At 39.8% G+C, this 27671-nt stretch overlaps 1 protein-coding gene across 6 annotated transcripts in view; it reads left to right on the forward strand.

Annotated features, from left to right (window-relative positions):
- KIAA1549L (KIAA1549 like) overlaps positions 1 to 27671 on the forward strand; it is a 153106-nt gene that overhangs the window by 74847 nt on the left and 50588 nt on the right. For all 6 annotated transcript variants that reach the window (XM_081011748.1, XM_081011751.1, XM_081011752.1 and 3 more), the window contains 7 exons: positions 3520 to 3739; positions 4741 to 4874; positions 7239 to 7401; positions 9198 to 9257; positions 17899 to 18050; positions 19292 to 19463; positions 22392 to 22555. In XM_081011748.1, coding sequence (XP_080867874.1) covers positions 3520 to 3739; positions 4741 to 4874; positions 7239 to 7401; positions 9198 to 9257; positions 17899 to 18050; positions 19292 to 19463; positions 22392 to 22555 — 1065 coding nt within the window. The remainder of the gene's footprint in view (positions 1 to 3519; positions 3740 to 4740; positions 4875 to 7238; positions 7402 to 9197; positions 9258 to 17898; positions 18051 to 19291; positions 19464 to 22391; positions 22556 to 27671) is intronic.

Genomic DNA, 27671 nt, shown 5'->3' on the forward strand with positions numbered 1-27671 from the left:
AAGAGTGATTCAAATGGGATGTGACTTCTAATTTATTTTAGGTATGATTGTCAGCTATCTTGTGGGAGTTGTCCAATGGCAGCAGGCCTCAAGACATCAGAAATGAGGGAATTGGGAATAGTTTTGTTCTGAACTCAGCTTTTCCACAGCTTATCAGTCTAGGAAGTTCAGTAAATGGCTGCCACTCCTGTTAGTCTATCCTCTAGCATGTATGATATATTAGTTTCTTTGAAGCTTAATATTTATTCTAATAGAAAACAATTTTGGCTTTAAAAAATGGGGCGGGGAGGGAGATTTGAGGCACCTTGATCATTGTCTATCTTAATTACATGAAACTAAGAGTTGTCAGGACCTGGGTGGTGCTGTGGTCTAAACCACTGAGCCTAGGACTTGCCGATCGGAAGGTCAGTGGTTCGAATCACCGTGACAGGGTGAGCTCTCGTTGCTTGGTCCCAGCTCCTGCCCACCTAGCAGTTCGAAAGCACATCAAAGGGCAAGTAGATAAATAGGTTAGTCATGCTGGCCACATGACCAGGAAAAACTGTCTGCGGACAAACGTTGTCTCCCTTGGCCAGTAAAGCGAGATGAGTGCCGCAACCCCAGAGTTGTTCACGACTGAACTTAACTGTCAGGGGTCCCTTTACCTTTACCTTTAAGAGTTGTCAGAGGACAAGCACTGATGAAAATAGATCCCTAGTGACTGTAACAGTAACACAATGAAAATATAATTCTTAAGATGTTTAACAACATTAAATGTACAATTCCAATGAAATTATATATATTCATTTGTTTCTAAAACCATCCTTAACAGCAGCATGTCCAAAATCCATTTTGGGGGCCTAATCCAGCCTGCCGGTCAATTTAATCTGGCAGTTTAATTCCTAGGGTAAAATCCCCAAAAAACTCAACAACTTCAATCCTAAAAAAAGGTCAACAACTTTGGTCGGCCCTTCACTTCATCAAATCTGGCCCTCTTTGAAAAAAGTTAGGACACCACTGCTTAACAGCATTAACTTTTTAACTTGACAAAACTGTGATATCCATGTCTTGCCCACATTTTTTACTGTATCGCAAAATCCTGAATGAATGAAAACACCTTAAAACGGTTTCAGAAGGCCAGCAATGAGGGGGACAGTTTAATTTCTAAAGGCAGGAGTTCAAAAGTTGGGTCTTCATCTTGGAGAAGGTCCTTTTCTGTGCTGCTGCAGAATTTAACTTACCCATAGGAGAAACCAGAAACAGAGCATCTCTCACTGATCTCCAGGCTTGGGTTGGCACATACATGTTTATAGTATAAACATAGAAGAAGATAATGGAGCAGAGGCAAAATGATAATTTCAGGTTTGTTGTTCTTATCTGACAGATAATAAGGCAGGTTGTTGTGGAAAGAAGGAAAGGGTCTTTTATTCATTGTATACATTTCTCTGTTGGATACCCAAGAGACTTTAGTTGCCAGAGGAAGGGACAACATTTGAGTGGCTTTATTCAGGATATATTAATGTTCTGGGGCTCAGGTGGTGCGAATATGCTCAAAATATTTCAACTTCTACCACAGAAAAAATTGTAAAGGAACAATGTATACGTCGGCGCTAAAGCTTATTTAATTCTGCGCAGTTGTCTGTTTGGGTGAGGTGGGATTGGGAGAAAGCCGTTCTGTAATTTTCCAAATTAGTGAGTGAAAAAGTGGGTGAAATTCCTGGTTCTGATGAGAACTGTGGCTGCTGTTCAATCTCACAAAAGATCAAGGAGTCCATCAAGGGCCATGTGTGCTGGTAAGGATGCAATAGGAGCATGACTGGTGTTGGCTTTACAACTGTTTTGGCACCAGGTGAAAACCTGCCTATTTGTTGAGACGTTTGAAAGTTGGCCATTTTAAAGCTGATTATTTTAGTCTGCTCCTTTTGTGGGTGTCGTTTTATTTGTTGTGTGCTGTATTTCTCTGTGTGAAAATGGGACAATGTGGTTGTGGTTCTGTTTGTTTCTCATACATTTATCATACATGGAAGCTCCTGGGTCCGGTCTCTTGCTTAACTAGGGTATGGTCAAACAATAGAACTAAGTAGCTAGCTTTTAATGTATATAGAAATAGCAAGTTTCTTTCCCCCAGGGCGCAGAAGCTGATACACATTTCATTAATATATTACCTAACAAAGAATACTGAAACAACTTACAAAGCCAGGCCAAAACCAACATCATCCATGTAACCTGGAGTTCATTCAGAAAATCTTGTTGATGTTTTCAGATTGTTTAGTGAACTATGAGAGAGGTGACCACAAGGCTTGGGATGTTCCTGTGTATAAGCCAGCATCAAGGCTAGTTGCAACAGATGGGAACAGATTTAGAGGTCACAGGTACAAGTGCAGTGGGCACTTTTGATTTTGCACTTGTTCTTTAGCTATTAATTAAACTTTTTTTCTTTAGTTACTCATCATTTTACATACAGGAATGTTTGTTTGAATTGCATGTGTGTAAATGATTACTATTTAAAAAGTGGGTTAGAATAAATGGTGGATTAGATCAAAGGTTGAGGAATAGTCAACATTATTTGATTTCTATACCACTTTATATATTAAAAATATATCTAAGCAGTATACAGAAAACTGAAGCAACAACAGACAACTGAAGCAAAATACTACAAAAATGGGGGTGCGGGTGGCGCTGTGATCTAAACCACTGAGCCTTTTAGGCTTGCCAATCAGAAGGTCGACGGTTCGAATCCGTGCAAGAGTGGTGAGCTCCCGTTGCTCTGTACCAGCTTCTGCCAACCTAGCAGTTCAAAAGCATACCAGTGCAAGTAGATAAATAGGTACTGCTGTGGCAGGAAGGTAAATGGTGTTTCTGTGTGCTCTGGCTTCCGTCACGGTGTTCCGTTGCGCCAGAAGCGGTTTAGTCATGCTGGCCACATGACCTGGAAATCTGTCTGTGGACAAATGCCTGCTCCTGAAGCGAGATGAGCGCCGTACCCCTTAGTCGCCTTTGACTGGACTTAACCGTCCAGGAATCCTTTATCATTATCAGTTCATTTTCCTCCTGACACACCCTCCCTCTCAGCTTCTGGATTCTCACCCAGGGTCCAAACAAACTCAGACCACCCACAAAAGTATCACTCCAAGAAAAGCTCCTGGTCTCTCACTCTAGGTATGCTTTTTATGGGCAAGCCCAAGGTAGATGGCACTTCCTCAGGCTGTCCACAGTTGTATCCCATTCAGCTGCACTCTCCATACCTAGTTCCAGGTACAGCAGGTTTGTTGACTTTCACAGGGGGTCCAGTGGATGGGGAAAGGACCTCCCTCTACTCACCCCCTGTCCTTTCCTCCTCCTCCAGCTATCTATGTATGCTTAGTTACTTTTGTGGAGCAGGATTTGCAGGGCTAAGTGTAGGTTCATATTTCGCTAGTCATTTATGCAGCTCTCTCTGAGGTTCTCAATTCTCAACTCTAGATAGCCCGGCTTAAATTGATTAGCCTTGAGAAAGAGTGACATTCAGATGCATTCTATTTTTCTGTGTGCTTTTTTCAGGTTGAAGTTCTGGAACAGTCAAACAATGTGACAGTTGGTTACTATGTAACTCACGAGAGTCTGGTTTTTATACCTGCTGTGGTTATCGAGATGTTAATTGCATATGGTGTGAGTAATGCCACCTTGGATATTAAGCAACATGTGCCAAATCTTCATTCTGTTGCTGTCTTAGCCTTGCCATGGGACCCACTGCCAGCTTACCACTTTCAGCTGAAAACAGGCAAGTCATAAACACGCAGCTTTGTATAAATCCCTACCGTAAATGTCCTGGTATCAGCAAAAATATTGTTTGGATTCAACGGGGATGAAATAATCCAAGATGTCACTTGATGAAATAAATCTTAGTTGATTAATTGTAAGAGGTTTAATAAAATTTGCTGAAATTTATGCATGAAATAAGAGGTCTCAAGCAATAGCACACTTTGCCTCTGTATGCATCAAAGCAGGCATCATTTTAGTTGAAGCATTCCTTATTGTGTGAGAGCGAAGAGGGAACAACTCTCTTAAAATGGTGTTTGCCACCTACGGTGTTACTTAGTAGATGCATTAATAATGTACTTCTGCTGTCAGATTTCAGTATTTTTCCAGCTGATCATGAGTTTTCAGCCACACACTTATCAATGTGAGTCTTCCCCCCACACTTTATGGTAGGGGTGGGCAACCTGAAGCCCACAGCTTAAGTCCAGCAGTGGTCTCCATTTGGCCCATGAGGCTGTTTCTCCCAAACCATGCCTACCTGCATCACACCGTACATTATATATGATGTCAGGTATAGGGCAGGTGGAGACACGGTTGCCAGGGCACAAGCAGGAGCTTTAAAAAGCAAGCCCAATCAGGCACTGGGGAAGGAGGCTTGCTCTTGTTGTCAGTCATCTGGGATTGATAATGGGAAGGAATTAACTACACCAGGGCTGGTATAGCTAAGGGTCTGTCTTTGGACAAGTTGAGAGAATGAAATGGCTTAAGATCCTTCAGACCCAGTTGCTGGGAACATGCTTTATATGGGCAAACCAGGAATCCACATGGGTGGAATAATCAACCCATTGTCTGGAATGGACTGAAAAAGGGACAATAACTTATTATGAAAAGGCTACCACTCCCACCTCCTGCCCTGATTGCCCTGAGGACCTCTTCCCTCTTTCCTTCATATGCAGGATTGGTCTACCCAAAAGGGAAATAATGTATTTATATTCACTAAACACTTGGCTATTCTTCATCTAGAACTGCAGTTTGTGGGTCAATCTGACAACATACAGTCATGCAGATTTGTTCAGACCATGGAACAAAGATTGCAGAAAGCATTTCAGGATGCTGAGAGAAAGGTCTTGAACACCAGTAGCAAGTTAACTGTTCAGGTAATATTCTTTAACATTATTAGTCACCTTTTATGGGTTATGCCTGTAATACTTTGCAAAACTTTTATTAAACATGTTGTTATTGTTATAACTGCATATCCAATATGAAAATATTTTATATTTGTTATTTTGTTAATAGCTCAATGATTCTTATGGCTGCATCTGCTGCAACTGCTGTATAAACAAGCCCAACATTTATCATCTGTACTTTTTTTTTTTAACAGAACCAAACACTAAATTGTAAACATTTCAGATTAAGTTAATTTTATAAACAACATAATGTGAAATGGAATGGGTCTTGTTTACTCATGTTAATAGAGATATTTATTTTTCCAGAAGTTGAAAGGCACAATTATAAGTAGTCATATTGGCCCCAATCAACTATAGTACATATATATATGCCGTTTTTTTAATGCAACAAGGGATGTATACATGCCAACTGGCTTCTACCTCTATCATTCTAAATGGAAATTATATCAGGATAAAGCAGCATTGTAAACTGCTGTTCATTTATCAAAAATGTCTGTTCCATGTCAACATGTCCCCACCAGCTTTTCAGTTTGATATGCCATTTCATAATTACATGAGATTTCCCTATGCTCTTTAGAAAGCACTGGCACTGCAGATAAGTGGCCAAATGATTTTTTTAAGAGTCCTAACCTCACTGCATACCAGACATGCACAGCTTGTGCCCTACAATAATCAAAATCAGGAGGACCTGGATAGGCTGTGCTATGTGGCTGGTATGTTTTATTGGCAGGTCATAAACAGAACAGAACTGGACTATACATTAGAATGAGCAAGAAGAGATGCAGCAATAGGTCAGGGAGAAATTGTTTTCAACTACGCCAGCAGAAAAAAATAGCTTTAAAGTTTGTAAGTGGGTACTTGTAGCGTTTTGCCATGGACTGGAATGGAGTAAATGGCTTCTTGGTATCATAGTGGAAACAGACCTGCCTTTTAAGTTCACTAAATCTATTTTAGTTACTTGATTAAAGATTATATTCAATGAAATTTTTGCTCTAGTGCAAGGATTAGTACCAGTACAACAGGATCCGCCCCCCTTTGCATGTGTCCTGCACTACCCCCAGATCTGCTCTGGAGGGTTGGGGGAACCCCTAGGACAGATTTAGGAACTGCTGGGAGGAGAAGATGTGCGGATGGTATGTTCCCTGCGTTGAATACGACCCTCTGTGTCTGTGGCCAGGGACCTGTGTACTTTCATTTATGTACAGTGCCTAGTATATTTTGGCCCTTTTTTCAAATAACAAAGGTGAAGAAGAGTAATCCTTGCTCTTTTGCTTTTCCTATGAACATCAAAAAAGATGGAGGCTTTGTCTGCCTAGATATTTGCTGCAGGTCAGTGCAAATTGAATGCACGTGCATTTGACCTGAGTAACCTGCTCTGTAAGCATCCGGGGATCTGTGTGGGCATGGCATTGCCTTGTTGAAAATGGCACTAGTCTGAAGACAGGCACGTTTTCTCCACCTCAACTTACTGCACCAGAAATTTGTGTTGATGAAAGTCCCCTACATGGAATATTGTGACTCACCCATGCATGGAACATGTTGTGTCCTTCTTACCTCGCCTGCTCTGTCCCTCTTCCACTCTGTTCTCAACTTGACTCAGTTTAAAGGGTTAATTTTTTCAGGGTTTCTCTACCTACACTTTGCACAGTTGCGCAACCCTTTAATAAAAGATGGGATCCCAATGCGATGAATGTTCAGAACGTTGAAAGGGAGCAGAACTTTGTATTCTGGAAATGCAACCAAACCTGTGCATACCTGCAAACACATCAGCACTTTGTTATTAAGATATAGGATATGCTTCTAAGACAGGAAGAAGCATGCAACAAACATGCTGTAAGCAAGAAGCAATGCAGATGTGTCTTTAATTCTTGTCCATAGAATATAGGCACGTGCTTCTAGTTTGATATTTTAGGTCACAGCTATAGTTGAGGAAGGTACCTTTCCCCTCAGTACAACCCTGTAATGAGCATGGTGCACAGCCCATACTTGTCGTATGCCTATCCTTACCAGACATGTGGACTGGCTGTACATATTGAATACAGATTTGTGGGATTATGCTGGTTCTGAACGGTAAAACAGCACCTTCTGAAATGAAAGCTATCTGAGTTAGCCCTCCTTTGTCCTGGAGTGGAAATACTATTTTCCTCTTGGCTGCTTCTGTAACAAAGTTGGATAGTCTAGCCAAAGAGTTAAAACACCCACGAGCATGTGTGTTTAACAATGACAGCATGATTAACATTTTTCTTTGCCATGTGCACTAATGTAATAATACGCAGAAAAAAAGTAATGTCAAAATGAAGCTACTGGCTGTTTCTCCATTTGGTCTTGTTTCAGATACTGAGCACATCAAATGTTTCTCAAGCTGTAACTCTCTTTTATGTGGTGAAAAATGAAAGCACAGTCTTAAACGGCACCGTGTCAAGCAACCTTCTCAATCATCTTTCAGCAGAATTGGTTGGATTCTATCTCACCTATCCACCTCTGACCATTGCTGAAGGTAAGCCTGCAAGGTGATCGAATTATTTGCATTCTTTCGGTGTTTGCTAGTTGACACTTTTAAAAAACATTCCCATTGGAAGTTAAGCACCACAGCCTTTTCTGCTCCAAATATTTCTCCTGTGTAACAAGTGGTTCCTATATCCATCTAGACCAGGGGTCGGCAACCTAAGACCCATGGGCCACAAGCGGCCCATGGGGGTTGTTTAACCAGCCCATGGACCCCTGCCACCTGCTCGGGGACCCTTGCCACCCACTTGGTTGGCTCCTGTGCGCCATGCTAAACCAGCGCAGAGCCGAGTGGGGACCTCCTTCCACGATGCTGGCCGGCTTCCCATTGGCTGTAGGAAGCTCCTGCAGCCAATGGGAAGCTGCGCACGCCTCCTTCTCACCGGAAGGAGTGCCAGAAATAGCGCTTGCGCACCGCGGCATCTGTGGGACTGAACTGCCCAAGCCACAAAAACTTGGCCAACCCCGATCTAGACTATGATGCTTCCTTTCTTAAAAGAAGCTCAGATCAGAAAAAAGTAAAAAACCATGGTTGAAGTGCACCTCAGAAGGAAAACAGCTGGTTACTCATACTGTTATGAACCACCAATACAGAGTATTTTGTGATATTAGCTCTTCATTAAATGACTGACTTTTTTGGTGGACTGTGTCTGTGGCCAAGATTTTCTTTAAAGTAGTGAACAGATAAATTAAAAACCTAGGGTAGGGATCTGAAAAAAATGCTGCACCGTTCCTCTCACAACAAAATAAAATCCTGTGCAGTACATAGACGGTAAAGATATGAAAGCCATGTCGCCAACAAAAATAAGTGACTTAAAATGCCAGGTGGACATCCATCCACTGTACACCAGAGGTCCAGTTTTCTGATTATGACCCCTCAAAATAAGGAGATGCTATATGGAATTGTGAGGTGAAGGCCTTTGCTGTTTCACTACATAAAGAAGACAACTACCTGGGTAAGGGAGCCCATAATGCCATTCTCCAAAGAATTCACAATAAAGCAGAAAGATGACTTGGGGTAATGAAGAAGGGAGCACAAACATAAAGGCAAACATTTTTAAAAAGGACCACTCTTGATGCTCATATATACATTTTTTCCCTTTGCCTCATGTTTGCAGTGGAAATATGCAATAGGCTGTCAGGACGAGCTTGCAAAGTTTTCTTCTATAAAAGCAGTTTGAGGATGGATGCATCTTGTAATTCAGCCTCTAGGCTGAACTGAACCCTCCTGACTGCTATTTATTCTGTCTGATAGCTATATTTCCACGGCTTACCGTTTAAAGATCCGGTGTCTTCCTAGATAAAAAGCTGACAAAAGTGTATTGTGAAATGAATGCTAAAACACCATTTGAAGAAAATAATCATTCATGATCCTGCTTTGATTTGCTTGCCCCCTCACTGGTTAGCAGTTACATGAAACATTCTTCCGAAGCTTCTTGTGTGAGTAACTGTAAATCAGTCTAACCCTTGGTGATCAAAGTTCCATAGTGCAGCCAGAACAACAGAGGGATGGATATGTATTCAGAAGTTCCTGGGCTTGCTTTGTAAAACCAGAGCTGTCAGGGCTGAAACCTGCCTTCACACTGCTCTTACACTTGTGACACTCGTGCTTCCCTGTAATTTCAGGAACACAAAACCTAGTTGCAGTTAATCATAGTGAGTAGGAACTGGGAACATAATCAGTCTTTGTTTATTGATGTTCCTTTCTGTTTATAGTTATAAAAATCAGTTTTGGAAATGTGACATAAATTTTGTATACAATTCTTTTCTTCTTCTTTTGTTTCAAAGCTTTGGAATATCCAAATCTTGACACTTCAGAAGCAACTAGAGACTACTGGGTTGTTACAGGTAAATGCTTGCATTTTTTTAAAGGGAAAAAATCATCCACTGTCTTTTCCATGATATATTCTGAATTATGTTCCACTCTAAATTCTATTATTATTATTATTATTATTATTATGAAAAAGAATTTTTTTAACCAGCTAATGAATTTTCAGTGACTCACAGCTTCTATAGTTGCTATGTGTTGTTTGAAGCGCTCGTAGAATTGTAGAGTTAGAAGGGACCCCCAGGGTCACCTTGTCCAACCCCCTGTGATGCAGGAATGCTGCCTACAGCTGTCCCTAGGTGGGCTCAAACCACCAACCTTCTGGTTAACACACAAGACGCACTGATGAGCAGGTCTGCTGCCAGCTTGTAGGAATGCCTGCTGGTGGTCTCATGTTATGCTGCTTTATTTGTAATTAAAGCAAATATTGTGGCATCTCTCCTCCAAGGGGAACCAAAAACTGCAACCCTGCCAACAACAACAACAACTCGGAGATTGTGTAGGTATTGTGCAGCAACAGGGCTTTATTTTGCATCTATTTGGCACTATTTATATAGTAATGCTGAGGTTTATTCGGTAAAGGAATCAAAATTGGCTCTGCAGCACCTGCACTACTTGGAAAATGCTCCTTTAGGCTAGAACTATGTCCATAGAGAGTATTTCTTGGTTCCACAATTTAAAATAGTCACTGTACTTTGTAATGGAGCCTGATTAACTTTCTCTTTTCCATGCACCAGCATGAATTCAGGCCATTTCATAGAATCATAGAATCATAGAGTTGGAAGAGACCACAAGGGCCATCGAGTCCAACCCCCTGCCAAGCAGGAAACACCATCAGAGCACTCCTGACATATGGTTGTCAAGCCTCTGCTTAAAGACCTCCAAAGAAGGAGACTCCACCACACTCCTTGGCAGCAAATTCCACGGTCGAACAGCTCTTACTGTCAGGAAGTGCTTCCTAATGTTTAGGTGGAATCTTCTTTCTTTTTTTTTTTTTTTTAAAGCAATTTATTAGGTTTTACAATAAAAATAAACATAATAAGCAATATAACATTGATCTTAACATATTTTCACATTTTCTTTGGACTTCCTCACATCTCCCGCTCCCACTTTCATCGTTGTAACATTTGGTCAGCAATTTATCATCTTATTTAAATTCTTATATCCCTTCTATATTTCATAATCTTATAATTCTCAGAAGGAGCTAAATTTCACAGTCTTACTTATTTTCTTAAAAAACTTCTAAATTTAGTGGTGCTCAGTTATTTTGATCTAGCATCTTATTTAGCATTCACTCAAATTACAATACTTTTGTAAATAGTTCTTAAATTTCTTCCAGTCCTCCTCAATCCTCTCTTCTCCCAGGTCACGGATTCTGCCGGTCATTTCAGCCAGTTCCATGTAGTCTATCAGTTGTATCTGCCATTCTTCCAGTGTGGGTAGATCTTGAGTTTTCCAATGTTTTGCGAGAAGTATCCTTGCTGCTGTTGTTGCATACATAAAAAATGTCTGGTCCTTCTTTGCCACCCCTTGACCGACAATACCCAAAAGGAAAGCCTCTGGTTTCTTAGTGAAGGTATATTTAAATACCTTTTTCAGTTCATTATAAATCATTTCCCAGAACGCCTTCACTTTAGGGCAAGTCCACCAGAGGTGGAAGAACGTTCCCTCGCACTCTTTGCATTTCCAACACTTATTATCAGACAGGTGGTAAATTTTAGCAAGTTTGACTGGGGTCATATACCATCTATAAATCATTTTCATTACATTTTCTTTCAGAGCGTTACATGCAGTAAATTTCAATCCATTACTCCACAACCTCTCCCAGTCCTCAAACATGATATTGTGCCCAATGTCCTGTGCCCACCTTATCATAGCCGATTTAACCGTTTCGTCTTGTGTATTCCATTTCAACAGCAAGTTATACATCCTTGAAAGTACCTTAATCTTTGGTTCTAGCAATTCTGTTTCTAATTTCGATTTCTCCACCTGGAACCCTAGTTTCTTATCATTTTTAAAAACTTCTTTAATCTGAGCGTAATATAACCAATCTCGCACTTTGTCTTTCATTTTCTCCAAACTCTGCAATTTCCAATTGTCTCCATCCTTTTCTAGTATTTCCCAATATTTTGGCCATTTAGCCTCCATATTGGGTCTTTTTCGGGCCTTGGCTTCCAAAGGTGAAAGCCACCTTGGTGTTTTATTTTCCAACAAGTCTTTATATTTTGTCCAGACATTAAACAATGATTTTCTGACAATATGGTTCTTAAAGGCCTTATTTGCTTTAACCTTGTCATACCATAAATATGCATGCCATCCAAAGGCATTGTTAAACCCTTCCAAATCTAACACATCAGTGTCTTCAAGAAGTAGCCAGTCTTTTAGCCAGCAAAACGCTGCGGCTTCATAATACAACTTTAAGTCTGGCAGGGCAAAGCCCCCTCTTTGTTTTGCATCGGTTAAAATCTTAAACTTAATTCTGGGCTTTTTGCCCTGCCAGACAAACTTAGAAATGTCTCTCTGCCACTTCTGGAAGCACTCCGTTTTGTCCAAAACCTGAAGTGTTTGAAATAAAAACAACATCCTTGGCAATACATTCATCTTGATAGCAGCAATTCGGCCTAACAAAGAAAGTTTCAATTTTGACCAACTATCTAAGTCTCTCTTAATTTCTGTCCAGCATTTTTCATAATTGTCCTTAAATAGACTTAGATTTTTTACTGTTATGTTTACCCCTAGGTATTTTACTTTTTTAACCACATTAAGTTCCGTCTCATTCTGAAACCGTTCTGACTCTGTATCAGTCAAATTTTTCCCCAAAACCTTAGTTTTCTGTTTATTTAGTTTAAATCCAGCCACCCGACCAAAGTCATTAATCAGTTGTAATACTCTTTTCGTACTGGGCTCTGGCTTCTGCAAGGTCAAAACCAGGTCATCTGCGAAAGCTTTTAATTTATATTGTTTCTGACCGACCTGAATTCCTTCCACCAACCGATCCCCTCTAATCATGTTCAATAGCACTTCCAGAACCGAAATGAATAACAAAGGGGAAATAGGGCAACCTTGTCGTGTCCCTTTTTCAATTTTAAACTCTTCTGTAACCACATTATTAACTATCAGTTTAGCTTTCTGTTCTGAATATATCGCCTCAATCCCATTCTCAAAACCCCGTCCCACTCCCATCTCTTTTAAATTTCCCATCATAAATTTCCAGGAGATATTGTCAAAGGCCTTCTCCGCGTCTATAAAAATTAAAACTGCTTTTGTATTTATATCTGTTTGCAAAAGTTCCAAAATGTCAATAATATTCCTTGTATTAGCAAACAGATGTCTACCTGGGAGAAAGCCAGCCTGGTCCTTATGAATTACTTCATTTAAAACTTTTTTAAATCTATTTGCCAAAATGTCTGCAAATATTTTGTAATCCACATTTAAAAGAGAGATGGGACGGTAGTTCTTAAGTTGTGTCTTTTCAGCTTCCGACTTTGGTATTAATGTGATGAACGCTTCCTTCCAAGACTCCGGTGCCCTCTTCCCCTCCATAATTTCATTGCTGACCTCCATCAAAGGTTGTATCAAATAGTCTTTTAATGTCTTATAGTACTTGGAGGTCAGCCCATCTGGTCCTGGAGATTTGCCAAGTTGCATGTTCTGGATGGCTTGTTCGATCTCCTGTCGTGTTATTTTAGAATTCAGGATTGTCCTATTTTCTTGTGACAATTTAGATAGTCCGTTTTTTGCCAAAAATTGTTTAATCTCAACATCGTCTTGCGGCCCTTGGGTGTATAATTTTTTGAAGTATCTCTGGAAACAATTTCTGATATCCACTGGATTCTGGATGTTTTTTCCATCAACCTCTAAATTTGTAACAGTATTTAATCTTTGTCTTCTCTTCAACTGCCAAGCTAGCAGTTTTCCACATTTATTCGCCGACTCAAACGTTTTTTGTTTCATTAATTTAACCTTCCATTCAATTTCCTGATTTATCAATTTAGAATATTGTGTTTGATAAAGTTTAATTTCTCTCAGAGTTGGCTGTGACTTCGGATTCACTCTTAATTTCTTCTCTAATTCTTTTATTTTATCCAAGATCTTATCTTTTTTCTCATTTTGTGTTCTTTTCTTTACTGCATTCTGTTGTATCAAGAATCCCCTCATTACAGCTTTGCTTGCGTCCCAGATTATTCTTTTTTCCACCATATTATTCATGTTTATCTCAAAGTAGTCCTTCAAAACTTTTTGGGCCTTCTTGGTAATTTCCTGATCTCTAAACAAATTGTCATTCATCTTCCATCTAAAGGATCCAGTTGGTAATAGTGTCATATCCATCTTTACTGCATTATGGTCGGAGCAGGTCTTTGGGCAGATTTCCACTTTTCTGACCTTAGGTGCCAGGCCTCTAGAAATCCATATTTGGTCGATTCTTGTCCAGGTCAGTTGGGCTTCAGAAAAGAATGTTCCCTCTCTTCCTAGTGGGTTCTTTGTCCTCCAAATGTCAATCAAATCCATATTGTCAGTCATTTCAAAAAAGGTTTTAGGTAGTCTGCCGTCTTTTGTAACATTTTGACTTTGTGACTTGTCCATGTTAGTTGATACGACCCCATTCATATCTCCCATCATTATGATGTTGTTGTAGTCTAGATAGTCCAGCATTGTCTCCTGCAACTTCTTGTAAAATTCCGATTTCCCTTCATTAGGTGCATAGATTCCTAATATCAGCAGTTTCTCTCCTTGATATTGTATCTCAATAGCCAAAATTCTTCCATGTTCATCTTTAAATAGGAATTTAGGTGACAGGCTCTCTTTTACATATATCACCACGCCTCTCTTCTTAACTTTGTCCGACGATACAAATTCCTGGCCCAATCTTTTATTTATTAACACTTTTCTGTGGAGCCTCGTCACATGTGTTTCTTGTAAACAAATAATGTCCAATTGTTCTTTTTTTAATATATGAAATATTTTCTTCCTTTTTTCCGGAATGTTACAACCATTAATATTCCAGCTCAACAGTTGCAGAGACATCCTGAATTATCTGGTTATTTTTCAAGGGGTGGTATCTTGTTCTCAGGATCTTCAGGTTCCACAGGTGCTGATGTTGGTACTGGCGTTGCCTCAGGCCCAGAAGGTAGTTCAATTCCTTTTTGAAGGTCCTCTCCGTATGTAGACAGGAATTTGTCTCTCTCTTCCAGTGTTCTTACTTTAACCTTTCTCCCTCTAAAGGTAAAAGATATTCCTTGGGGAAATTCCCACCTGAATGGAATTGCGTTGCTCCTTAGTAGTTTAGCAAGTTCAGAATAGGCGGCTCTAAGATCCAGCAGTAGTCTTGGGATATCTTTATAGATTTCAATTCTTCTATCCAAAACCTCCAGTGATTTTACGAAATGTAGGCCCAAGATCTTATCCCTTTCCTCCTTTGATCTCAATGTTATCAAACAGTCTCTGGGCCTCTCCTTCTTTATGAATCTTCCAAGTCTGAAAGCTGACACGATTTTAAAGTCCTTTTCTTCCAAATTCCAGAACTTGGAGAATTCTTTGGTCAAAAACTCAGTTAGATGTCCTTCTTCTGCCTCTTGTAATGATCTAATCCTCAAGTTATTCTCACGATTTCGCAGTTCTATCATGGAGAGATAAATCTGATGTTCCCCAACTTGTTTAGTGAGTGGTCTTACATCTTGCTCTAAATTTTCTAATTTTTGTCTGGTGTCCTCAGCCAATTTCCGATTTTCTGCTGAGGCCTCCGTTAACTGTCCAATTGCTTGTGCATTCTGTACCACTTGTGTAGTTAATTTATTTAGACATTCTGTATTTTTGTCAATCTTTGCTGATTGCGCATCTACTTTCTTGTCCAAAGCTTCCAATTTTTCAAAAATTTTGTCTAGAACAGAAACAGATACTCCTGAGGCCATATCTTCCAATTGTAACTGCTCTGCTTCGCCCTCTCCCTCCACTTCTGAGGGCAAAGTAGGTACAGATGATCTACGTGTCTGTGAGGCTGAGGTTAGAGTTGTTAAAGTTGTTTGTTTAGCTCTCCCTCTTTTTCTTGTGCCACTCATTCCAACGTTATCTGTCAGTCAAGGTCACACTGAGTTATTCCCATGGGAATGGAAAGGTCCAGAGCAAGCAGACAACAAGGGAATCGAAAGTAAAATGTGCATGTAAAGTCACTGTTTTAATCCAATCCTCTAGAGGGAGCTTAAAATGTCTTTCAGAGTCTAATTTAATGTCCAAGAACCTTCAAATACAAATGTTTAGCAGAGTTTATAAATGGTCACTTTGTTACAGACAGTGCTTATTTATCTCCAAAAAGAGTGTTTCAAATTTAAAAGGTCTCAATACCCTCAGATTGTTTCAAGTTCCAATATACAGTATCCAAATCTGCAGTACTGACAGCTCCCTTAGTGCTCAGGCAGCTCCTGACTCTGGGTTTCACCTTCTAATTTGTAATCCAATAAAAGGAGGAAAGTCAAGTGCAAGTAATAATCCCAAATCTTTAGCTTAAAGTCTTTACTTTAAAATGCAAGTTCAATAGATGCTTAGATCTGTAAAGCTTAGAATCTCTTTCTTTCAGCCTCCACTCCTCCAGCTGATTGCTTTTTTCAAGTTCAATGGCTGCGGAAGACGGACTTCCTGCTTCCACGTCTCTCCGCTTTCAGCCAAGTTCAAGCCAATTTAGATTTTCCCTTTAAAGTCTCTAATTTCAAGTGACTCAGTCTTTTACTCACAAGTTAGTTGCTTTTCGTCCGAATCCGTAATTTAGCAGGAAAAGGGATCAGCGCTCACCGACAGTAGCAGCGCGGCTTCGCTCCTCAGGCTGTGAAGCAGCTCTCAGCGCCGCAACCCCCCTCCGCGCTCCGGAGCCTCTTACGGGGTTCCTTTTGCGCTTGGAGGGTCGCTCAAGGCGCCCACCGAGCCTCAAGACCCCAGGCTCTTGCCGCCTGGGGTTTTCCAGAATGGGTCTCCGCTTCGCCGTAGCGGACGACCCGTTGCCTGCGGAGCCTCCTCTCCCATTCAGAAGAGGACCGCCATTGCCGTTCGCGCCGCCCCCGGAAGTTCGGAATCTTCTTTCTTGTAGTTTGGATCCATTGCTCCGTGTCCGCTTCTCTGGAGCAGCAGAAAACAACCTTTCTCCCTCCTCTATGTGACATCCTTTTATATATTTGAACATGGCTATCATATCACCCCTTAACCTCCTCTTCTCCAGGCTAAACATGCCCAGCTCCCTTAGCCGTTCCTCATAAGGCATCGTTTCCAGGCCTTTGACCATTTTGGTTGCCCTCCTCTGGACACGTTCCAGTTTGTCAGTGTCCTTCTTGAACTGTGGTGCCCAGAACTGGACACAGTACTCCAGGTGAGGTCTGACCAGAGCAGAATACAGTGGCACTATTACTTCCCTTGATCTAGATGCTATACTCCTATTGATGAGGCCCAGAATTGCATTGGCTTTTTTAGCTGCCGTGTCACACTGTTGGCTCATGTCAAGTTTGTGGTCAACCAAGACTCCTAGATCCTTTTCACATGTACTGCTCTCAAGCCAGGTGTCCCCCATCTTGTATTTGTGCCTCTCATTTTTTTTTGCCCAAGTGCAATACTTTACATTTCTCCCTGTTAAAATTCATCTTGTTTGTTTTTGCCCAGTTCTCTAATCTGTCAAGGTCGTTTTGAAGTGTGATCCTGTCCTCTGGGGTGTTAGCCACCCCTCCCAGTTTGGTGTCATCTGCAAATTTGATCAGGATGCCCTTGAGTCCATCATCCAAGTCGTTGATTTCTATGAGGGCCAAGTGTTTCCTATGCTCTTATGACTCTTACGACCAAACATATTGGATCCTAGTACCACAACTGCCTTCTCTTCAGGATTCCACTTCCAGTTCTGTTGTCCTCTGTGGATTTTTGCCTCTCAGCTGTCTTGTAAAGACAGTTTCCTCTGCCCCAGTTCTTTTGCTCTTTTTCCTATCTCATATTGATTGCCAACCTGGCCACCTCTAGATGGGGGCTGGAGTTGCAGTCCAAAATATCTTGGGGAGTGCCAGGTTGGCACAGGCTGATCTAGGAGGTGCAGCAGTCTGTGAGGGCTCTCATTTCCAAACATGTCCTATTCTTTGGAGGTTTGCTGTTTTGGATACAGTAATGCAATAGTTCACTTTGGTTTCAGTTCACCTCTCAGTGTGCATGTGCACATGCGTGCACATAAGTGGATGCGCATATACTTTCTGGAAACTAATTTCACCATTGGTGAAGAACAGTGCTTAATGAGAAAACGTTTAAGGCAGGGATATGTTAATAACCCACACAATTCACAGGAGTTTAGAAAGCAGGAGGAGACCAGCTGATCAGAACAAAGGGGTTTGTGCTGTGGAATGAAAAGTTAGGTTAAGTATTTGGAGAAAAAAGCTTCTATCTGTAAGAGCAGCTCAATAATGGAATAAGCTGCCCTATGGGGCAAACTTATGAAACTTGCCTGCTTGACAGTTTTCAGGAAAAAAACCTGTTTCACAGGCAATCTGCAGGTTTAGGATAACCAGTCTTTGAAAAGGAGGTTGGATTAGGTGACCCAATTTGTTTTCCTCAGCTCCATAGCTGTACATGTCCCTGCAGCTCAGATGTTGTTATATCTTTAATCAGTTGCTACAGAATTCCCCCCCCCCCCCATGACTTTCACAGTTATACAGGGAGTTGACATTACAATGCTGGGGGTGAATAACCAGAGTTTTGCAAGACTAATGGAGCAGCGTTTAGCACCACTCTTCATGATGTCCCATCAACAAGGAAGACGATTTAAAAGAGCCACTACAGTCGGCAGCTATACTGTGCAGGTGGGTGCTAAGACCATCCTCCCCCCAACCCCCAACCCCCCACTTTGCTGGTGTTTTTAACTTGCTGTTACAATCTGTATGTAACATGTTTGTGTATAATCTAGAAGCTACTTGGAGGGATGCTGTGAAACGTGTAAATTGGAACAAGCAAAAGTTGTTTAACTTACTTCTGTATAAATTACAAAATAATTTCACAAATAATTATTAGCTTCCCCCTCCTCTAATCAAGAATGATGTTGAATCAGGTAACACTTTTATCTGCACCAGATCCACTGAAGATTTGTAATGTGACAATATGGAATATTGAAATGGCCTTTAAATTTGGTTGTAGCTGTTTAAGTCATGCTCAGGGTAGACCCTTTAAAACCAGTGGGCTTAAATTATTTAAGTCTAGTAGGATCATAGGGTCTTACACTGGCACAGACCATTGGTCCATCTAGCTCAATACTGTCTACACTGACTGGCAGCTGCCAGACCAGGGTTTCAGGTAGGGGTGCCTCCCAAAAACACCCTGGAGATGTTGGGGGTTAAATTTGGGTCTTTCTCAGGAAAGGCAGATGCTCTCTCACCTGAGCTACCCATATCCTAATCCACTGGTTTCAAGGGCCTTCTCTGAGTATTACTTAGTAGGATGAAACCCATTGTCTCTACCAGATTGTAACCAATGTCTTGGGGTTTTCCCCTTTTTATTTTCTGTGCTGGCAATGATTGTGTAAAGGAGCTAGAGAACTAGGCTAAGTGCCTTCCTATTTGGTATGTGTGCTCAAGGTCACAAAGTGCAATTTAGTGACTGTTTCAGACACCACTGGGCAGGAGGGGACAAAGCGGTGGAACTGACATCCCAGCAGTGACAGCACTGCCTCTTATGTGAATGGTATGGGACTGTCACTCCTGCTACTGGGTTGATCAGTGGGGCAGTATTCCTGAACCCAATATGTCATTGAGCAGAGTTTGCCAGAGGGAGAAGCAAGGCACCCAGAGGGTGGAAACATGGAAGAAGTGTTGGGCTACCGAGCAAACCTGTGGGATATAAACAGGTTCCCATCAACATGCTTTTTATGCTTCTGCTCAAAACATTCCCCCTTTGAACATTTATGTATACTGCTGTTTCAATTGAAAATGTAGATCTAATTTATCAGTCTATTTCTATGCTAATATTATCCGTTTCGTCATAGATGTGAGTTTATACTATAAATAAGTCTTCCGTCCCCCCCTTTTGTCTCTCTCTCTTGTTTGATAAGATGGTAAAAATGCAGCGAATTCCAGGTCCTAAGGAGCCTGCTGAATTGACCTATTATACTATATACAATGGGAAACCTTTGTTGGGCACTACAGCTGCCAAAATTTTGAGCACTGTTGATTCACAGAGGATGGCCTTGACACTGGGATATGTCGTTCAAGTACAAGCTGATCGTAAGGATTCTTTGCTTTGCTTTCAGATAGTTTATTATAATTATTATGATTGCCTATTGTAATAAAATCAACATGGAGCATCCCCATATGGTGGCTTATCTACTTTGGTCAGTAACTCTTGTAAATGCTGATTAGCTATGTTTTTCTCTGAATACTTTCTTATGTGCTTTATTAATATGTAGCTTAAATGATAACACAGCTCTCTGGGGAGATTATATATATATATATATATATATATATATATATATATATATAATAGCTAGGATCATCATCTACTCTAACTGACTCTTCGGTGTTAAGGAGAGAACTAGAGCTGAAGGCATGATTTTAAAATAATATCACTTCTTTGCTTTTCATGGCAGCCACAATGTAGAACTTAAAAGAGATATGTGCTGTTTTAGAACTGTTTCTCTATAGGCTGGTAGGAAACCATGTTTTCTGAAAGTCTACAAAGGCATTTGAGGTAATATCCCAACCCTGACCAGATACTGCTTCATGGTCATTTTTTTACTTTACATAGTGAATGTAAAATATGAACTGGGTTGGAAGTCTTGATCTGGACGCAGTCCGGCAGTTTTCTAACTCTTTTCTGATTCCCACCCCCAATAACCAGCATCAATTGGAGGAAGCAGAGCATGCTAAATGCTTGCATAAATATTTAAGTGGGGCATTTGTTGCTGCTTCATATGCATCCCATTAGAATTAATGGACATCAAATAGCAGTGGCATGGGCTGGTTGCTTCCTGTGCTGTAAGCAGTCTGTATAAATCTTGTCATTTTAGCTACTGTATTTAAAATGATTTTTCTGATTCACACATCACATTATGGCAAACCGTGGCTTAGAACAAATGTGTGGGCTCCAGGACATGAAGTTATGGCCACTTTGCTCCTTGACAGTTGTTCTGTTTTTGCGTTGAGACTAACTTTCTCTGACTTTGTGTGTTGGCCAAACTTCAGCTCATGGTTTAGCATTCCCAGAATAACCAAGATCCACAAATGATAGGATAAATATTGTTGGCAGCTTGCAGTTAGCCTGGAGATAGCTAAACAATGACCTGAGTTTGGACAATATAGCACAGCACCAAATCAACCTATGAGGAGCAAAGCAGCCACAATCTCTTCTTTTGGAGCTCATTCATTTGTGCTAAGCCATGGTTTTGCTTAGTGTGATGTGAAAACCAGGCCTATATTATTTATGTTAGCGCTTAGCTTTTTCCTGCAATTAACAGTTTTCTCAAATCAGTGAATGAAGCAAGTTGTTTGTTTTGGGTTCATGTTAGTCATTTAGATGATGGATCTTTGTAAGCATTCTTCAAAGAAGGAATGACTTGAAGTTTCATTGTAAGCCTTTGACAACTCTTAAGTGTCCACAAGTATACATTCTGATATAAGTGTAGATCAATATATTGACTAATCACAAACTACTTTTTTTGCATAAAAAAATTCTTTATTGAAATTCATTAACATCATTACAGATCTAACTTCACATACATACTTACAAAGAAAAGAATATTCTTAAATTATTTTACCATAAGATATTAATTTAAACTTCTAATTCCGCTTAGATTTCAACTAAGCTAAGATCAAATAATAATACATAAAATAAAGTAACATATAACAAAGTAAATTAAATTAAATGTAGGCTTTCCATCACTTCCTGATATAGTTGTCATTTGATTTTGAATGTACTTATAAATATTACCTTACTCTTAATATACTTTCTAATACTTTCTTACAACATATCGTACCAATTTTTCTTTAATAAAGAAATAAAGAGACTGATCACAAACTAATATAATTGTAGAATGTAGTCACAGTGGACCATTACCTCCATGTAACTAGTAGGTTTATTATAATTATTATTGACAATATGGAGAAAAGAACCTGTCATAGTTGATAATAAAGGACAAGTATGTATGTGTGACTCCAAATGGCAACCAAATATTGAAATCCATCCTCCTCTTCTGGTTATAATTTTTCATTTATTAAATTGGTTATTCACCTAATGCTGCAGTCTCTGGCAATGTCCAAAAGAATGTTTAAAAGATCACTTATCATTTCTTCTCTAGAGCAGATACCTTGTGGATTGAAGTTTAAATATTAATTGTTCATATGCAGCTTTGTCATGGCTGAAATTACACAGATTATTCACAAATAAAGTGAAAATTTTAAAAAAAATCCATCAAACTGTTCAAATATTGGCTATTATATATATTCTTAATTATTTACAGTGATTATGACATCTTTTGGCTAATTCTGGAAATATTAATATTACATTATTGAGTTTAAGTATTGCTGCAGATGGAAATAGACCTGCACCTCTTTCCAACTTCTAGTTACTTAAGTGTTATTTTACTAATCATTCATTTATAAATATTATTGCTTGATTTCTATGGAAGAAAGCAGGGCATTCAGTTAGTAGTTTTTAAGTGATTGTATGGTGGATGGTGGAGTGGGAAAGGTAACCTCTGCCATAACTGATAAGAATTAGAGCTACAGCTTAAATAACCCACTTACTATCTTGGGTGAAGTGGGACATTGGAAGCTACTTATACCAAGCTGGACAATTTGTCCATTGAATTCAATATTATCAAAAGTGATTGGTGGGGCTTGCCAAATGAAACATTTGCCTGCAGAATATGTGATTTACCACTGAACTCTAGCTTTCCCCCTAAGGGACATTGCCCTGATATTTCTCTCATAATAAGCACAAGTCACTCTCTGCACCCTTTTTCACCATAGCTGATAGTAATGGTTGTCCTCCATAGGTTGTGGTAGAGCACAGTTCACATGCTTGAACGGTTGGGGAAAATATCTGCCTACGTGAGACTTTCTGAGAGCTCCTGCAAACAGTACTGGACTTGCTGGTCTGACTCATTATAAGATTGCTTTATAAGTTTACTTTCTCTCCTTCTTTATTATATACAGCTGTGGTGAAAAACCCACCCAACAACCTATGGATCATTGCTGCAGTGTTGGCTCCCATTGCTGTGGTTACAGTCATCATCATCATTATCACGGCAGTTCTGTGCAGGAAGAACAAAAATGACTTCAAGGGAGACACCATGATGAACCTGCCACAGAGAGCCAAAGTAAGTAATTTTCATCCTAGGCTCAGGAATGGGAATTTCTTCTTCAGTGTTACATTCTCCATCATTCTGTACTTGAAGAACAAGATAGTGCTCTCTTTGGACATATTTTACTAAACCAGTAAGACAATAAATACTCTGCTCAGAGACAGAATGAAGCCGTTCCCATTTATAGGCTCCCGCCCAAGTGCAAGGCAATCTTTATAGTGTACCGAAAGTCCCTGTGAAACAGAGGAAGTACTAGCTGCTTAATGTGTCTTCAGAATAACCTTTAAAAAAACCCTCTTTTTTCAACCATACAGGTTGAGCAGGCATTATTGGAAGGAGGGTTAGAAGGAAGTACAGAATAGAATACGTGATTCACAGCAATATGCTACCTGATAACTGCTGCTGTTCAGTTCTTTTTGCCAGGGAGTCTAAAAAGGCCATTATCAGGTGTTTGAAACACTCTATTAACTTACTAGTGCCTCATGACCATAATAGAACAGCATGGTTGAGATAATAGATATTCACCAGTTGTGCCTGCATGCCAAAGAAAGAAAGAAACGATCTAGCTCTACCAGGTCAAAGTGGTGAATAAAATATCCTGATCAATATCAATCACTACTTCTAAGTTTTGTAGAAGTTTTTATTCTAGATACTAGGTACTAGTCATATCTAAAAGGAAAAGCAAGACAATCATTTAAGAAAAATATAGAAACCTTATTAAAATTTTATGAAATAAAAAAATAAAAATAAACAGTACAGTCGACTCTTATCTTACGCGATGGTTATGTTTTAAGGATAGTGCATAAAGCCAAAATGGTGCATAGTCAAAACACACTCTCCCTTCACTTTTGAATGCATGCTCAAGGTGAATGCAATGGCAAGTGGGATTGCTGATATGCCCACTGGATGCCTGCTCCCCTTTTTATTTTTTCAGCCAAGTGCATAAAGCTGAATTCACACAAGCTAAATGAGCCTAAGTTGCGGGTGGACTGTATACATTAATAGTTTGTCTCTTTCCTGATTTTGATAATAATATCATATCACTTTTATACAGTTTAAATGCAGAAATAGCAAAAATGGATAGCACACCCAGGTGTCACAATTTCTTTCTTTTTTCTTTTGAAGAGGCCAGAAATATGATTGGAGTCAAAAATCTGAGCTACATGCTTTTTTGTGTAACAGATTCACAAGCAGGATAGTGAAGCAAACAATAGGGAAATCCTCAACATTTTTTACCTCCATTTGGCTGAACTGAAACTGGAGGTTGAAAGTTCATAGGAAGCAGCAAGTTTCTGCCTCAAGTGGTGCTACCTCACCTGAGTCTGAAAATAGATTGCAGTTGTTGTGTTCTAGGAAAGCTTAATGTTTCCTGGACGGTTCTTGGGGACTTGTCTTTGAGAAGACCCTTGATGACAGATAAGCTTTCACGAAACATCTGCCTATGGTTTGTTGGTTTGTTTGTTTACTTATTTATTTGAATGTATCTATTTATTGAATTTCCAAATTGTCCAATGACAGAAATTCTCTGGGTAGTTCTCAATAAAAATATAAGGCAGTACCTATAAAAATATAAAATTATGAAATCTAAGCGGTACAATGTAAAGCCGGCATAAAAATACAATGACAGATGAAACAGCAGTGCAAAAGGTACAAAGCCCACACATGCACATGCACACACACATAAATCTATGGAACACTGAAGCACTTTCCTAAAAGGCCTGGCAACGCAACAGAAAAACTACAGTGTTGGTACCAAGTGAGTCTCTCTAAGGAGAGCATTCCACAGTCAGTGTTGGAATGTGTTTGAGTTTACTTGGTGAAGTTGAAGATGTCTTGCCAGCAACAAGAAGTGCTCGTATGGCCTTGAATGTTATCTGGAGTCTTCAGACTCAGCTTTGGGAGCCTTCTTTTCTTCTCTCTCAGCACCATGGTCCCCCTCCAAACAATCGCCTCTTCCCTGCGGCTAAAGTTTACTCTTGAAAAACAGCAGATGATCCTCTGGGTACATATCCTGGCTTACATCTAGCTTGCTCTTTACTTCATTACTCTAGCCAGCATCTGTACAGTTCGGAATTCTGTGGGTTAGTAAAGGCTCTTGCCATGAATATAAAATTTGGATAGTATAATTAAAGGAACATTTGTGCACAGGGATAAGAGGATAAAGGTCCTTCCTGTTTTTGATTTATGTGCTCTAGTGTTAAATGTTTGATTAATGAAATTAGAAGAACATTTTGTTTTCATTTTAGCCTGCCTGGAGTTTTGGTCTGTCAGGCATAACAGTAATCGTAATTGCTAGCAAATTATTAAGCGTAAAATCTTGGCAATGCAAATAGTTGCCAGTAATATGTGCTGAGTGTATTTAAATAGACTGTGTGTTGTTTCTCTAGTTGCAAAAATGCCTGAAACTACTTGAGCACTGCAAACCTTCTGGATGAAAAATCTGTTCTGTGAATATGGCTGAAGTGGTTTGTTTATTAAAATTATGCTCATGAAATGACGTTATAATCTGTGTATATTTAAAATCTATTGATTAGGACGGCTGCTGCTGAGGGTAATTTGTGAGCCTTTGCTCTGCAAAATATAACATTTCAAGCCTTCTGAAAAGGAACCTTATTGGCTTGCTGCTTTTATTCTTGTGGAGTGTTTCTATTTTATTTGCTCTGCTCTGCTTGCTTTGATTTCACATATCAAGGGGGAACAAGGAGAGTGGAACTGCATAATCAGTGCTGCAGTCCTGCTGCTGCTAAGAGACTCTTATGCACTGCAGCTCTTTGCACAGAAGGGCTGCCTGCTGGACCACCTTTTAGAACTCTCCCTTTGTGAATGGAACTAAGCGAATTATTGAAAGGATAGAGGGGTAATGAATCCTTTGGCATTAAATGTTACAATGTGCAGCAGGTGAGGGAAGAGATTTGGTGTGCCACCCAGGCTGTCCTGTTAAGGACAGCTCTTTAAAGGAAGCTGGGCAAATTGAATGTACTCAGAAAAGATCAAGTCTAGGACCTTGAGAGTTCTTAAATCCTTTTGTCATCCTTGATTGCTTTAACAATAAGGATGGTCTGTACTACACTACATTTGTGTCAACTGAGTTCAAGCAAAAAGAAAAGTGGGGGAAGTGAGGTTTTTGGCACAAGAAGTGAATGAATGCACATAAGCATGCTCTCCAAAATAAGGGCATCTGTTCTTGTTAAACTTATGAGGTTTTTTTGCCTGATAGAAACTGAAATACATTGCAAGGGTTGACTATTGAATGTGTTGGATTTCAGCTACATTATTTTATGTTTTGATGTGGAGACTATCTGTGTTAGATCTCTGTTCATTTTAATTCATGGCATGATTTTAGAGACAGTGATTTTATATCTGAAGGGCAAGGAAAGTCAGGTGTATGTACCCTGTACCCTGTGCTCTTATGACAGATAATGTGTGCCTGTTGGCTTAAATGTTGCTGTTAATGTAATTAAATGAGTACATTTCTGTAGAGTTCCATTGCAAGGGCATTTACATACTTTTATGTTCACAGAACTGTTCATCTGACAGTATTCAGTCAGCTTCAGTTCACTATTGTGACACGAAATTTCGAACTGGTGGGCACATTACAATGCTGAAATGATTTTTGTGGTTTATTTCTGGAGTTCACACATTTCCTCCCCATTACTGTATTCCTGCATAGCTGTTGCCAGAATGGAATAAACAGTTTTGCCAAGTAAACCACAGAAGTAGATTGAAACTCCAGCCTAATTAGGTCTCTAATGTGAAGTCCTTTATTATTCAGGAGCTTCTTAGTGTCAGAAGCTTGCCCCCCTTACTTTTATGTCAGATTATTATACTATTATTATTTTAAAAAATAATAATCCCCACAGTCCAGAATATAGTGTGAAAGTATATGATAGGGAGGATGCATAGTGGCACTGAAAGCAGCTACCCTGTGAGGATCTCCTTCTCTCCTGGCAAATCTCAATATGCAACGTGATGTCTAGTGTTGAGATATCTACACCCTGCAAACAGGAGTCTGTGAGCTACAATTGAAGACATTCTCAACACAATTATGTCACTGTGGGAGGGGGCAGTCTACTTTTAACATTATTGCTGACACCTGTCAGTCTTGAGGAGTGCGCCTCTGTGGGTGAAGCCAAACCGTTGGAGGGTTACAGCGCCTGCTGTGGCTATAGAGATCAATACTGGAGAGACATGTTTCATTGCAGAAATTAGAGAGGCTAAAAAATAAGGATAAAGGGTTTCGTTGCACAGTTGGCAACATATTGATTGCTTTCTGACAGTTGAATTTAATAACCTTTAATTTGTATAAAAAATGTTCTGTGCATTAAAAATTGAAAGAAGGTGAGAAACTTTCCCCTGTAGTTATTTTTCAGTGTCTTACTTCATTTTGAAAAAGAAAAACCTATCTCTCCCCCCCCCCCCGGGAGAATTTTGGCATGCCATTGAATGTGCCTCCTGAATGCCCATGCTGCAGCCAGGGTCTTTTGTTTTCTGTTTTTATAGAATATTCAGGTTCATTGGAAACCTGTGATTTGTGATAGGAATGAAAAAACACTTGACAGGTTTGACTCTAAAATAGCTCTGCTTATTGATTGTTTCAGTCAAAATGTCACAACGGATTCATCAAGTGTTGTCCTCATTGCCCTCTACGTGTTTTAACAATTTCCCCTAAGATGGAACTGGAGCTTTTCCTTCAAATGGCTCTGACAACAGAAGTGTCACTGGAATGTTCTTCTAGCTCGGTTTATGTGAAACATTGTAATAGGGTTTCACATTGGTGATGGAGGACAGTCCAAAATTGGAAATAAGATTTGAATATCTAATGTCATAGGTCTGCCTCCTGAAGCCATTTCAGATGGGACTGAAACCCTCCTTATTCTGGACCAATCTGAAATTAATCCATTTTATGTCTCTACTATGAGCCATCTATGCTGCTCTCTATCCCTAGCAGAAAGGCAGAAGGGCAGATCCATGGCAGCCATAAGGCCTCAGGCTAAGTATCTATACTCTCTTCTTCCAGTATTTATGGCTGCTGTGATTCATTCATTTCAAAGTATATTGAAGTGACCCCACTCAGTCAGAATTCAAGTATGTATGTATGTATGTATGTATGTATGTATAAAATACAACATAC

This window comes from Podarcis pityusensis (genome assembly GCF_964106645.2).
Source record: "Podarcis pityusensis genome assembly, chromosome: 1".
In the NCBI taxonomy this organism is placed as follows: domain Eukaryota; kingdom Metazoa; phylum Chordata; class Lepidosauria; order Squamata; family Lacertidae; genus Podarcis; species Podarcis pityusensis.